Source organism: Bombina bombina, chromosome 1, assembly GCF_027579735.1.
Source record: "Bombina bombina isolate aBomBom1 chromosome 1, aBomBom1.pri, whole genome shotgun sequence".
In the NCBI taxonomy this organism is placed as follows: Eukaryota; Metazoa; Chordata; class Amphibia; order Anura; family Bombinatoridae; genus Bombina; species Bombina bombina.
In genome coordinates, this window is record NC_069499.1 from 295,322,041 (window position 1) to 295,337,045 (window position 15,005).

Genomic DNA, 15,005 nt, shown 5'->3' on the forward strand with positions numbered 1-15,005 from the left:
CCTAAGAAATCTGCTTCCAATTAGAAGCCTTCTTCAAATTGGAATAAATCCAAGCCATTTAAGAGATCAAAACCAGCCCCAAGTCCGCATGAAGGTGCGGCCCTCATTCCAGCTCAGCTGGTAGGGGGCAGATTTAAATTTTTTAAAGATGTTTGGATCTATTCGGTCCAAAATCATTGGATTCAGAGTGTTGTCTCTCAGGGGTACAGAATAGGATTCAGAGTAAGACCGCCTGTGAGAAGATTTTTTTCTCTCACGCATTCCAGCAAACCCAGTAAAGGCTCAGGCTTTCCTGAAGTGTGTTTCAGACCTGGAGTTATCAGGGGTAATCATGCCAGTTCCATTTCAGGAACAGGGTCTGGGGTTTTATTCAAATCTATTCATTGTCCCAAAGAAAGAAAATTCATTCAGACCAGTTTTGGATCTAAAGATTTTCAATCAATATCTAAGAGTACCAACTTTCAAAATGGTGACTATTCTGCCTTTTGTTCAGTAAGGGCATTATATGTCCACAATAGACTTACAGGATGCATATCTGCATATTACGATTCATCCAGATCACTATCAGTTCCTGAAATTCTCTTTTCTAGACAACCATCACCAATTTGTTGCTCTTCTTTTTGGCCTAGCGACAGCTCCAAGAATCTTTTCAAAGGTTCTAGGTGCCCTACTCTCTGTAATCAGAGAGCGGGGATTTGCAGTATTTCCTTATTTGGACGATATCTTGGTACTCGCTCAGTCTTTATGTTCTGCAGAATCTCACACGAATCAACTAGTGTTGTTTCTTCGAAGACATGGTTGGAGGATAAATTTACCAAAAAGTTATTTGATTCCTCAGACAAAGGTAACCTTTTTATGGTTTCCAGATAGATTCAGTGTCCATGACTTTGTCTCTAACAGACAAGAAACGTTTTGGTTGCAGCCTGTCGGAACCTTCAGTCTCAGTCATTCCCTTCAGTAGCTATGTGCATGGAAGTTTTAGGTCTCATGACTGCAGCATCGGACGCAATCCCCTTTGCTCATTTTCATATGAGACCTCTCCAGCTTTGTATGCCGAACCAATGGTGCAGGGATTATACAAGGATATCACAATTAATATCCTTAAATCCCAATGTTTGACTTTTTCTGACTTGGTGGTTAGATCACCATCGTATAATTTTAGGGGCCTCTTTCGTTCGTACAACCTGGACTGTGATCACAACAGATGCAAGTCTTTCAGGTTGGGGAGCTGTTTGGGGATCTCTGACAGCACAAGGGGTTTGTAAATCTCAAGAGGCGAGATTACCAATCAATATTTTGGAACTCCGTGCGATTTTCAGAGCCTTTCAGTCTTGGCCTCTGTTGAAGAGAGAACCGTTCATTTGTTTTCAGGTAGACAATATCACAACTGTGGCATATGTCAATCATCAGGGTGGGACTCACAGTCCTCAAGCTATGAAATAAGTATCTCGGATACTTGTTTGGGCGGAATCCAACTTCTGTCTAATTTCTGCAGTTCATATCCCAGGTATAGACAATTGGGAAGCGGATTACCTCAGTCGTCAGACTTTACATCCGGGAGAATGGTCTCTCCACCCAGATGTGTTTTCTCAAATTGTTCACATGTGGGGGCTTCCAGAAATAGATCTGATGGCATCTCATCTAAACAAAAAAACTTCCCAGGTACCTGTTCAGGTCCAGGGATCCTCAGGCGGAAGCAGTGGATGCATTGACACTTCCTTGGTGTTATCAACTTGCTTATATTTTCCCACCTCTAGTTCTTCTTCCAAGAGTGATCTCCAAAATCATCATGGAGCAATCGTTTGTGCTGCTGGTGGCCCCAGCATGGCCTCCCAGGTTTTGGTATGCGGATCTTTTTTGGATGTCCAGTTGCCAACCTTGGCCACTTCCATTAAGGCCAGACCTTCTATCTCAAGGTCCGTTTTTCCATCAGGATCTCAAATCATTAAATTTGAAGGTATGGATATTGAACGCTTAGTGCTTAGTCATAGAGGTTTCTCTGACTCAGTGATTAATACTATGTTGCCGGCTCGTAAATCTGTTTCTAGAAAGATTTATTATCGAGTTTGGAAGAATTACATTTCATGGTGTTCTTCTCATAAATTCTCTTGGCATTCTGTTCGAATTCCTAGAATTTTACAGTTTCTTCGGGATGGTTTGGATAAAGGTTTGTCTGCAAGTTCCTTGAAAGGACAAATCTCTGCTCTTTCTGTTTTATTTCATAGAAAGATTGCTAAACCGGCTGATATTCATTGTTATGTGCAGGCTTTGGTTCGTATCAAGCCTGTCATCTCTACTCCTTGGAGTCTTAATTTGGTTTTGAAGGCTTTACAGGCTCCTCCGTTTGAGCCTATGCATTCTTTAGACATTAAACTACTTTCTTGGAAAGTGTTGTTTCTTTTGGCCATCTCTTCTGCTAGAAGAGTTTCTGAATTACCCACTCTCTCTTGTGAATCACCTTTTCTGATTTTTTCACAGGATAAGACAATTTTGCAGACTTCTTTTAAATTTCTACCTAAGGTTGTAAATTCTAACAACATTAATAGAGAAATTGTTGTCCCTTCTTTGTGTCCTAATCCTAAGAATTCTTTGGAAAGATCTTTACATTCTTTGGATGCGGTGAGAGCTTTGAAATATTATGTTGAAGCTACTAAAAATTTCAGGAAGACTTCTAGTCTATTTGTTATCTTTTCTGGTTCCAGGAAACTTCAGAAGGCTTCTGCCATTTCTTTGGCCTCGTGGTTAAAACATTTGATTCATCAAGCCTATTTGGAGTCAGGTCAAGCCCTGCTTCAGAGAATTACAGCTCATTCTACTAGATCAGTTTCCACTTCCTGGACTTTTAAGAAGTTGATCAGATTTGCAAGCTGCTACTTGGTCTTCTTTGTATACATTTACTAAATTCTACCATTTTGATGCATTTGCTTCTTCGGAAGCAGTTTTTGGTAGAAAAGTTCTTCAAGCAGCGGTTTCAGTTTGATGTTTCTGCTTTTGATTTAAGTTTTTTTCCTCACATATATGAGAATTAACTTATTTTGGGTTGTGGATTATTTTTTTCAGCGGAAAATGGCTGTTTTTATTTTTATCCCTCCCTCTCTAGTGACTCTTGCGTGGAGTTCCACATTTTGGGTATTGCTATCCCATACGTCACTAGCTCATGGACTCTTGCTAATTACATGAAAGAAAACATAATTTATGTAAGAACTTACCTGATAAATTCATTTCTTTCATATTAGCAAGAGTCCATGAGACCCACCCCCTTTTTTAGGGTGGTTATGATTTTTTTGTATAAAGCACAATTATTTCCAAATTCCTTTGTTGATGCTTTTTACTCCTTTCTTTATCACCCCACTTCTTGGCTGTTTGTTAAACTGAATTGTGGGTGTGGTGAGGGGTGTATTTATAGGCATTTTGAGGTTTGGGAAACTTTGCCCCTCCTGGTAGGATTGTATATCCCATACGTCACTAGCTCATGGACTCTTGCCAATATGAAAGAAATTAATTTATCAGGTAAATTCTTACATAAATTATGTTTTTATTTGTAAAGATAGGGGGCGCCCTTTTAAGGCCGTATATAATATACTCAAAGTGAATGATGTTAAGTGAGTATTGTCAGATTGGAGGCAATCAAACTAATGGAGCTATGCCACCTAAAATATAAATTATTAATATATATCTATGTACACACAAATAGGTATAGAAGTGAATATAAGTACATATAAATGTGATCACATATATTAAGCAGAATAAAATATGATAATCTCTGAAAACTAACGTGGATGATAAAATCCTATCTAGATAAATAAACAATAGTGTTATCTATAAAATCGTTTTTAATAGATATTTCTTGGTAAAAAATTGCCTCATTAATAGATGGTAATGTCCACAGTGGATAGTTGGTGATAAAGGTCAAAGGCAGCTATCTCTAAAGGATCTAGGCCATGATCCGGGATCAGTAATCTGAAGATAACATAAGAACACAGAAGCGCCACATGACCCAATATTATTGGATGCAAATGAAAATATTAGGTTGAGTAGATACACTCACATTAGGTGAGGCACCCCTGATGGTGCAGAAGGAACGGTCTGGGGTTAATAGCAGTCACCCAGAAGACTGTACTCCGATGAATGTTCAATACTCTGCAGAAGATGATAGAGAACACAAACAAGTGCCTATATGGCCTAGTAATGTCTATACAGGCAGCGGATGTATAGAAAAGGTAAGTATTACACTCACATTTGGTAGAGCACACCTCTTGGTGCAGTCTGAGCGAGCTGGGATCAATATAGTCACCCAGTAGACTTGTATCCGGCAGTCTGGAACTCCTAATAATCCGAAGGTGAAGTATAGGTCAAAGAACAAATAATAATGGTCCGGCAGCAAGTGGTAAATATATTTAAAAAACTTTCTTTAATAAAAAGTTAAAATATAATAGCAACGCGTTTCTGATGAAACAGCCACTGGTTGGCTGAGAAACGCATTGCTATTTTATTTTAACTTTTTATTAAAGAAAAGTTTTTTTAAATATATTTACCACTTGCTGCCAGACCATTATTATCAAAGAATTTTAGGAAGGCAAATTTTAGCTTGAATGATGTTTATCTAGCTGTACAGGATTCTGAACATGAAAAAGAGACACAGACACTATAATATAATGTTGAGAAAAAGCCTGCAAAGATTTTGCATGCTTTCTCTCCATGCCGGGAAGTTTTTGATCATCAAATCCTAAGTTTTATTGCATTGTCTTTTTAGTTTGTAATTGTTGATTATGCGTTTCTACTGTATTTATAGGTCCTTTACGTTTTCAAAGGCAGTGACTTTTTGGAAAGTCAATGTAGTGTAAAGGGCTTAAACATAGTCAAAGTTTATTGAACCAACACAGTGCTGTGCAGCTCCAAGTAACAATACAGTCTGTGAGCCAAATAGGCACAAGAAAGAGCACTATATAATAGGAAAAATGTTAAATTACAGTGTTTTGTCTTCATTTTGAAGCTAAAATAAAGTGCATGTCTGTGTACAGCTGGAAGGATTGGCTGATGAACAGAAGAACGTCCACTGCTTTATTTGTGGGATTTTTTTTTTTTTAACGTTTTTCAGTTGAGTAGCATCTGCTTTATGAAAAGAAAAAAGTCTAACACATTTTAAGTGTTTCTTTTTAATTCCCCTACCCACCCTCATGATCCTAAAGCCCCTTCAGGGCTCTAAACTGTGTATTGTGTACATTCTCCTTCTAACCTCCTTGTATAATGCTGTATTCCAATAATAATTGTGCGCGTTGTTGTTTTTTTCCAGAATATTCGCTCCAAAGTGGAGCTCACAGTTTCCGATAGTCCTGAGGATATCAACCTGAGTTTTTCAGCCACATGTCAGGACGGTTTGTCCTATCCAGGAGGACGCAAGTGCGGAGACATGAAGATTGGAGACACTGTGAGTTTTGGGGGGTTTTTAAAGGGTCACTTTTCTTAAAAAAATCTTCTATTTTAGGACAGGATTAAACATATTGAATTTCTTGTTTGCATAAAGAAATGCAAAACATTTGCACATGTCAGGCCTTCCTCTTTCCCGCCTCTCCCCCCGTCAATCCATCCTAAATGCCTCTGCCAGGCTGATCCACCTTTCCCGTCGCTCTGTATCTGCTGCACCTCTCTGCAAGTCCCTTCATTGGCTCCCCATTCACAGCAGAATTAAATTGAAAATTCTCACCCTTACATACAAAGTTCTCACCAACGCCGCTCCCCTCTACCTATCCTCTCTAATAAACAAGTTTACTCCAACCCGCCCACTAAGATCCAACAATGACCTGCTCCTTGCATCCGCGACTATCACCTCCTCTCATGCTAGACTGCAGGACTTCTGTCGTGCAGCACCTAAATTAATTTCACTTGCCTAACATTTCCCTCATCTAACTCTGCATTAACATCTTTCTCAATCTTGCAGTCCTCACCCCCTGTTTCTCAACCTCCTACCCTTTCTTGATTTTAAATTCCCACGTGAAGAGGGCCCTCCGTTTCTCCTGTATGTGTTTGTAAATTTTGTCTTGTCTCTTACAAGTTTTATATCATTGTTATATGTAAATGAATTGTACCCATGGACAGCGCTGCAGAATATGTTGGCGCTTCATAAATAAAGTATAATAATAAAAATAATAAGTAAAAACTGTTTAGATTTCAACGAAGACTAATACAGCTCTATAAGTTGTGTACTAAATCTCATTGGCTGGTGGTCATTTCCTGCTAATGCACATTGGGAGTGCATAATAGATACTGGTATGTTTAAATGTATGTACTGTCATGATTCAGATAGAGCACAAAGTTTTAAACAACTTTCCAATGTATTTCCATGACCTAAATGTGCACAATCTTTTTATATACACATAACTACTGAGCATGTGGAAGAATTCACAGTATATACGTATATGCATTTTGTGATTGGCTTATAGCTGTCACATGATGCAGTGGGAAGGAAATATTAAAGTGCATGTAAAGTTGAATGAGTGCCCATTTAAAAAAAAAAAATACTATTAAAAACAGGGGCACTTTCATTCATTAAACTTTACATTGCAGCGTTTTTTAAAAAAAAAAATACTTTTTTTTTTAGGAAACCCAGACCGGTGAATTGTAATTGTTGATTATGCGTTTCTACTGTATTTATAGGTCCTTTACGTTTTCTAAGGCAGTGACTTTTTGGAAAGTCAATGTAGTAACAATACAGTCTGTGAGCCAAATAGGCACAAGAAAGAGCACTATATAATAGGAAAAATGTTAAATTACATTGTTTTGTCTTCATTTTGAATCTAAAATAAAGTGCATGTCTGTGTACAGCTGGAAGGATTGGCTGATGAACAGAAGAACGTCCACTGCTTTATTTGTGGGATTTTTTTTTTTTTTTTTTAACGTTTTTCAGTTGAGGAGCATCTGCTTTATGAAAAGAAAAAAGTCTAACACATTTTAAGTGTTTCTTTTAAATCCAACAAATAATAAATACTTTAACGTCCCTAAGAAGTAAATACTTTAAACAAGCAGTGATGCACTACTAGGAGCTAGCTGAACACATCAGGTGAGCCAATGAAAAGAGGTATATATTTGCAACCACCAATTAGCTACTCCTAAGTCTTTTCAACAAAGGATACTAACAGAATGTAGCAATTTTTAGATAGTTTAAGTAAATGAGAAAGTTTAAAGTTGTATGCCCTATCTGAATAAGGAAAGGAAAAATGAATGTAAACTTTGATGAATGTGTGCCCGGTTTTTAAAAATCCTATTAAAAACAGGGGCACTTTCATTCATCAAAGTTTACATTTTAGCCGTTTGGTTTAAATACCTTTTCTTCTTGCAAAGCCCGAGCAGCGCTTCCCCTGCCCATTACTCATCTCTTCTTATGTCAGCAATGACAAATCCAGCTTCCTCCAATCACGGCTTCACCCCCAGAGCAAATAGGCCATGCCGTGATTAGAGGAAGTCGGATTCTTCATTTCTGACCTATGAAAAGACGGGCGACGGGCAGGGGAAGCACTCCGGCTTTGCAAGAAGAAAAGGTAAGTATTTAAACAAAACGGCTAAAATGTAAACTTTTTTTTAAAAATATTTTTTATTGAGGTTTTGCATGTCAAACATAGAACATAATACGCCTCTTGTGAAAAAAAGAAAAAGATACAAACAAAATTGAACAAAACACTTTGACAGTTATAAAAAGCATTAATGGTAGGCTAATGAAACCTCAATGTTTCAATAAAATAGCATACATGACTGACCAGATGGAAACACAGTTTTAGGCCCAATGGACCAGAATTGTAAAAAAAAAAAGAAATAGCTAATGGTCAGGTAAACAGCTCTTTAGGAGCTTCCAGAAGCGAAGGAATATGTATATAATAAGGGGGGGGGATATTCAGCGGGTAAGCACCACTCTAAATATGGGGGGGTGGAGGGTGGAGCCATAAGATATATTGAAACTAACATACTTCCCAGGCTGCCACCATTATAGCTGTATTTTATGAGTATCCTTGAGTAGAGACCTAATGAAGGTCTCTAGGCTTTTGTGTGTATAATGAATAAGATTAACTCCTAATACAGTCATGCTCAAGGAGGAATATCAGTATATATGTAATATGAAATATAAGGTATTGGAGCCTTCTGGATGGGCTCCTCTCCTAGGGAAATGCCAGCTATAGGCGATGTGGGAAAAGGGAGTAGGGATATGACCCGCAGGCAAAAAGTACCGGCGGGAAAGGGAGGAGAGGGGCCCAACAGGGAAAGATGATTTGCTCTAGTAATTAAATCAACCTAGGGAGCGCCCTTAACTACAATAAGGCTGACAATGTCACCTTCACAAGTTACCACGGCATGTACAAGATGGGGGTCATATATAGGAATATCACAACAATTGAAAAATAATACAGACTATCTCTATAAGATCTTGTATGGCATAATATCAACTAGTCTAAGCATTATGTGTCAACTATACCCACAACACAATAGTGATTGAAGAGTTAACATTTATGAACAGTGCAGTGCTTAGGCCTTTAAATAATGTTGTTTTAAGTAGCTAAGGGTATAGGCATCATTTAAAATACTAATGTCATTGAAATATAAAGCGATGTAGAAAGCCAATATTACAATATCTCCAGGTAAAGCACATGTACTAAAAGGGGGATAAGCTAGTGGGGACAAAACAACTATGTACATAGGTAGACACAAATGGGACTTAGTAGTATCAGGTGTAATTCAAGAAATTAATATGGTTCTGGTCAGTACTTATATATGTAAAAGGGGATTGATAATACTCACTACCTAACTGTGAGGAGTAACACAAGGTAATAGCTTAATCAGGTTAGACAAGAGAGGTCACCCCATTATACTAGTGGCAGACGATTTTAGTAAAGCAGGTATATGTTGTTTCAAAACCCCTATAAAAGGTAAATATATAGGTATCACATACAGTATGACATTGACTAGCTAATGTAATATACACCAAACATAAGTGTATGTAGCGTGACCTACCCCCTTGTTTTTCTATCCTACCCAATTAATTATACAAATGAAAAAACAGGAAAGAAGGGAATAGGTCACTTACTTCAAGTACTAAATTAGTGAGATCTAAACAGTTTAGCTTGGAATAAAGAAGAGCAATAATATACCTATTAAGTAATATAAGTAACTACTACCCAATTATGAAATAACATCAGAACCAGAATAACAGTATATAATGATATCATATTACTATTAGTGTTAGTGTCTCAATGCTTCCTCCAGATTATAAGATTATATGTGCAGCTGCAGACTGATATATAAAATACACACTCTCAATGCCGCGCTTTGTGGGCTAGAATGATACTGGCAATGGGGCCATGATCGTTAGGAAAATACCAGCCACTGCGTTACAGATAAACAGTACGTCCCTCATCAAGAGGGTAGAATACTTGTCTGGGCTCACAAGGTATGTCATTAAAGATAATAGTTATTGGCAATCCCGTAAGCTCCTGAGTCCAGTGTGAGAGCATATTAAAGATTCCCAAAAGTCCCATGTAAGTCTCTGCGCAATCTGATGTCTGCGTGTCTCCTGTAGGTAGATTTAGGTGCGGTTAAGATAGGAAGTCTGATAATTGCGTTTGGCGAGACTGTATCTAGCCTCCCATGCATAGCAATTGTTTAACTACAGGCAGCGCACTTAAACTGACTGGGACCCTCCGGTACAAGAGCCAATACCAGCTCTAACAGTGTTTGCTCTTTGTGCTGCGAAGTGTGCTAAGTTCCTAGTATGTACCGGTAGAGACTGCTGCTTAGTATGTGACTTCAAGCTGTTGTCTGCTTTTAGTGGCCCACTTGGTAAGGCCTCTGGGTGTGAGGGAAGGCATCTGGCGGTTTCATGCTTCGCATTACTAGTAAGATTATAGGTCGAGGTTTTTAGGCTTCTTGTGTGGCTTTTACCTTTCCTCTGCATCAGGGGCTCCTCCGGCCGAGCCGTATAATGCAACTTAGGGTCCATGTTAGTGGTGGAGGGCTGCGGGCACCTCACCACCTTGTACTGGAAAAATTTCACTGGTTGTGACATCTCGGCAGCCATGTGGAGCGGGTCAGCTGTGAGCGATTTTGTCGGGTTCCTACTGATAGGTCCAGGCAAGATGCCGGACAATCCCCACCTGGGCTGCCATTCTTGCTGTCGGTCCATAGTGTATTGAGTAGGCAGTGTATCCTCAGTCCGAGCCGCCACATGGGTGTCAGAGTTAGGAAGGGAGGAAACGCCATCTTGGTTGCGCAGCTCCACAAAGATAGCCCTCAAGCTGTGAAATTGACTATCAGCTTTCACAAACAGGTCCTCCAGCAGAGAGGCAAGGTGCACGGGAGAGACTTCCATTCCCAGAGTAGGGTGAGGAGTAAATATAGGTACTTAGGACTTCGTAAATCTGAGTTTTAGTAGTCAGGCTTCAGGAGCTCTGCTAATGTGCGTCTTTCCTCTTTGATAGTTGGCTCCGCCCCCCTAAAATGTAAACTTTGATGAATGAAAGTGCCGCTGTTTTTAATAGGATTTTTTTAAAAAACGGGCACACATTCATCAAAGTTTACATTCACTTTAACTAAACAATGTTTTTGTTTTTTTCACAGAAAGAAGAAAAAAAAACATTTGAAACGAACACTATTAAACACTAGTTCACAATTTGGCTGGTTGAGACAGGAATTAGTTTATAATCCATGCACTCGAGTGTTTATGCTTTAGGGATTTTCAGAAATGTAAAGGAAAGAGAGGAGAGAAAAAATGCTAATAGCATTTAAATCCATCTGCCAGCTAAGAAGTAACATCCACAGGCACTATAGACAGTAACACAAAACATGACCAGTTGTGGTTGACTTGACCTATTGAGTAATTTTCTCATGTGATCACAAACTAATTTTTCTTTTTATAAATTCAAAATACCCAGATGCTTACACTAAGCATGTTTGATTTCACTTCCTCTTTTTACAAGTGCAAATTTTGCAGATTTAAAAAAAAAAAAAAAATTTTGTTTTATACCATATTTCAGTGAGTAAAGTATTATTTTCTTATATAATTTTAAAATTACGCATCTACTTGCAAGCACACGTTATTTTAGTATTTTGTTACTTCTGTACCTTAGCTACTGTTTGCAGAGAAGCAATATACTTGTAACTTTTTACAGTCATGTTATAAAGAAATTTCACACTGTTTCAATTGTATGGTTTTACGTATCAGGACATAATAAAAAATCATCTGGTCCTAGCAGGTCTTAAAATTAAGTCAATACAACCTCAGATGAACAACAACACGTCATGATTTATTTAACAAAAATAAAGCCAAAATGGAGAAGAAATGTGTGAAAAACTAAGTACACCTTATGATTCAATAGCTTGGAGGAATTTTGGCCTACCTTTTTTACAACGTTGCTTCAGTTCATTGAGGTTTGCGGGAATTCGTTAATGCACAGCTCTCTTAAGGTCCCACCACAGCATTTCTATCGGGTTCAGGTCTGGACTTTGGTACATTGGAAACCTTGATTCTTTTCTTTTTCAGCCATTCTGTTGTAGATTTGCTGGTGTGCTTGGGATCATTGGTCCTATGGCTGCAAAACAAGCCCAAATCATCGTCCCTCCAACACCGTGTTTGACAGTTGGTATGAGGTGTTTGTGTTGATATACTGTGCTTGGTTTTTGCCAGACGTGTGCTGTGCATTATGGCCAAACATCTCCACTTTGGTTTCACCTGTCCAAAGGTTGTTGTTCAAGAAATCTTGTGGTTTGTTCAGATGCAACTTCGCAAACCTAAGCCGTGCTGCCATGTTCTTTTTAGAGAGAAGAGGCTTTCTCCTGGCAATACTTCCATACAAACTATACTTGATCAGGATTTTTCTAATTGTACTGTCATGAAATGTAACATTTAAATATGCTGAGGCCTTTAGAGTCTGAGATGTAACTTGGGTTTGCAAAAAACTCTTGGGTTTTTTGCAATTTCTCTGAGCATTGCACGGTCTGACCTTGGTGTGAATTTTCTGGGACGTCCACTCCTGGTAAGATTGGCTACTGTTTTGAATGTTTTCCACTTGTGAATAATCTCACTATAGAATAATGGACTTTAAATTGTTTGGAAATTGCCTTATAACGCTTCCCAGATTGATTGGCAGCAACAATTGCTTCTCTAAGATCATTGCTGATGTCTTTCCCCCTTGGCATTGTGTTAACACACACCTGAATGCTCCAGACCAGCACATTACTAAAACTTTGGCTTTTATAGAGGTGGTCACACTTGCCGATGATCAATTCATTAAGGGCATTTGATTAGCAGCACCTGGCTGCTACTTAGCCTCTTAATTCCTATGGAAGCAGTAAGGGTGTTCTTAGTTTTTCTCACAGGGCTTCTCCATTTTGTATTTATTTTTTAAAATGAATCATGACACAGTAATATGTCATGTGTTTTGTTCATCTGAGGTTGTATTTACCAAATCTTAAAACCTGCTAAGGACCAAATAATTGTTTTTATGTCCTGATACGTAAAACCACAGACGTCAAAGAGGAAGAAAAAAAAAATCAGAGGTAGTACTTTCTTTTTCACATGACTGTATATACAACTCCTGGACTTGAGCCTCTTCCGCATTATCCTGGCCAAATCTGATCTCTGAGCTGCCCAAACTGTTTCTTATACCTTTGACAACCTAATGTAATAATAGATAAATTGTGTAAGAATATTGCATTATGCATTCATTGTGTACTTTGGCTGTAAACTACCTGTGAAAATTGTCCCTGTTTCACTACCCCCAGGGAGTCTGAAGTAAATCTATTAAATTTTGTCTATCTCTATAACATTCTGCACAGTGATTGGTGAGATCAGATTGTAAACTCAGTTACACCTTATCCTAATTAACCACAGGAAAAATAGTTCAGGAACATGATTATGCTAGGTTTGTTATCAGAGGAAGGAGCATCCCTAAATTGCTTTTGATGCAAACAAAATGACAGTGATTTTAAAACCTTTATTTTCTATATAGATGTTTTGCAATGCGGTGCTTGGTTGCATATGCTATACATTTATAATAATAACAATTTATACTTTAATGCCCCATTTATCAGATTCCGTCACTGGTGCTCAGGCACAGATTATATTAAATTCTCTTGTATTAGTTTCTCTTAAAGGGAGGTGATTTTACCAACTTTCCAATTTACTTATATTATCTCATTTATTTTGTTCTCTTGATATTCTTTGTTTAAAAGGATACCTAGGTAGACTCAGGAGCTGCTGATTGGTTGCTGCACATAAATGCCTCATGTTTTTGGCTTACTAACGTGCATTAACTAACTCCCAGTAGTGCATTGTTGCTTCAACAAAGGATACCAAGAGAATGAATCAAATAAGATGATAAAAATAAAATGGAAAGTTGTTTAAAATTATATTCTTTACCTGAATAATGAAAGAAAAATTTTGGGTTTCATGTCCCTTTAAGAAACAGATTTTAATGCTTTTGATCAAAACATTTTTTTTTTTTAGCCAGTTTCTCCATTTTATGCTTTCAAACTAAAAATGCTTTAGAAAACTATAAATACTTTCCATATGCCAAATAAAAATTGTATAAACCCAACATAGGGCTAGATTATGAGTGGCGTGCTAACTGTAGTGCACGAACAATATGGGGTATTTCTCAGCTCTTTGCACGCAACGTAAATAGTGCACATATGACGAGTTGAAAGTAAAGGCAATCAATTGAGCACAATCAAATTTAACGTGCATCGGGTTAGCAAGACTTCAGAGCTCTGGTTAACTGTTACACGAGACAAAAAAGTTGCACAAAACAAATAAAAAATACATGTAACATTGCAGTTACACTCATATTAACATTCAGCCAGATTACGAGTTTTGCGTTATGGCTGGCTCGACAATAACTTGTACGTTATTTTCACCGTTCACCTTTCATAGCGCTGCTATTACAGGATTGCAAAAAAACAGCTTGTGCGGGCGATATGGTTGCGTTGAGCTCCACACCTCACCCAAATACAAGCAATGTTTTGACGTGCTTGTGCACGATTTCCCCATAGACATCACCTGCGATTGCGGAAACAAAAGCTCTGTAACGCAGCCCCATTGATGTCTATGGGGGAAAAAAATGTACGTTTAAACCTAACATAAACCCGAGTCTAAACACCACTAATCTGCTGCCCCTAACATTGCCGACACCTACATTACACTTATTAACCCCTAATCTTCCGCCCCTAACATCGCCGACACCTACATTACACTTATTAATACCTAATCTGCCGCCCCCAATGTTGCCACCACCAACCTACACTTATTAACCCCTAATTTGCCGTCCCCAATGTCGCTGCCGCCATTATACTAAAGTTATTAACCCCTAAACCTCTGGCCTCCCACATCACTAACACTAAATAAATATATTAACCCCTAATGTAACCCTAAGTCTAACCCTAACACCCCCTAACTTTAACATAATTAAAATATTTCTAAATAAAACCTACTATTATTACCTAAATAATTCCTATTTAAAACTAAATACTTACCTGTAAAATAAACCCTAAGCTAGCTACAATATAACTAATAGTTACATTGTATCTATCTGAGGTTTTATTTTTATTCCACAGCTAAGTTTGTATTTATTTTAACTAGGTAGAATAGTTAGTAAATAGTTATTAACTATTTACTAGCTACCTAGTTAAAATAAATACCAATTTACCTGTAAAATAAAACCTAACCTGAGTTACACTAACACCTAACATTACAATAAAATTAAATGAATTAACAAAATACAATTATCTAAATTACAAAAAAATAAACACTAAATTACACAAAATAAAAAAAGAAATTATCAAAAATAAAAATTTTGACTCCAGATAGACCAGTGTATAAATGCCAACAGAAATGATTGATAATCACAGTAATGAAAGTAAAGGCTGCAATACCCCACAAATATCTGTGTGTTTAATACAGTCGCTCTGTTTGTCAATGGTGTGCGAGCTTAAGAACTGCACAAACATGCTGTAGACTAAACCCTGTT

At 37.8% G+C, this 15,005-nt stretch overlaps 1 protein-coding gene across 1 annotated transcript in view; it reads left to right on the forward strand.

Moving 5' to 3' along the window:
* LOC128645227 (integrin beta-5) overlaps positions 1–15,005 on the forward strand; it is a 318,185-nt gene that overhangs the window by 194,554 nt on the left and 108,626 nt on the right. Inside the window, exon 9 of the mRNA XM_053698059.1 lies at positions 5,294–5,428. Within this exon, the coding sequence (XP_053554034.1) occupies positions 5,294–5,428 (135 nt within the window). The remainder of the gene's footprint in view (positions 1–5,293; positions 5,429–15,005) is intronic.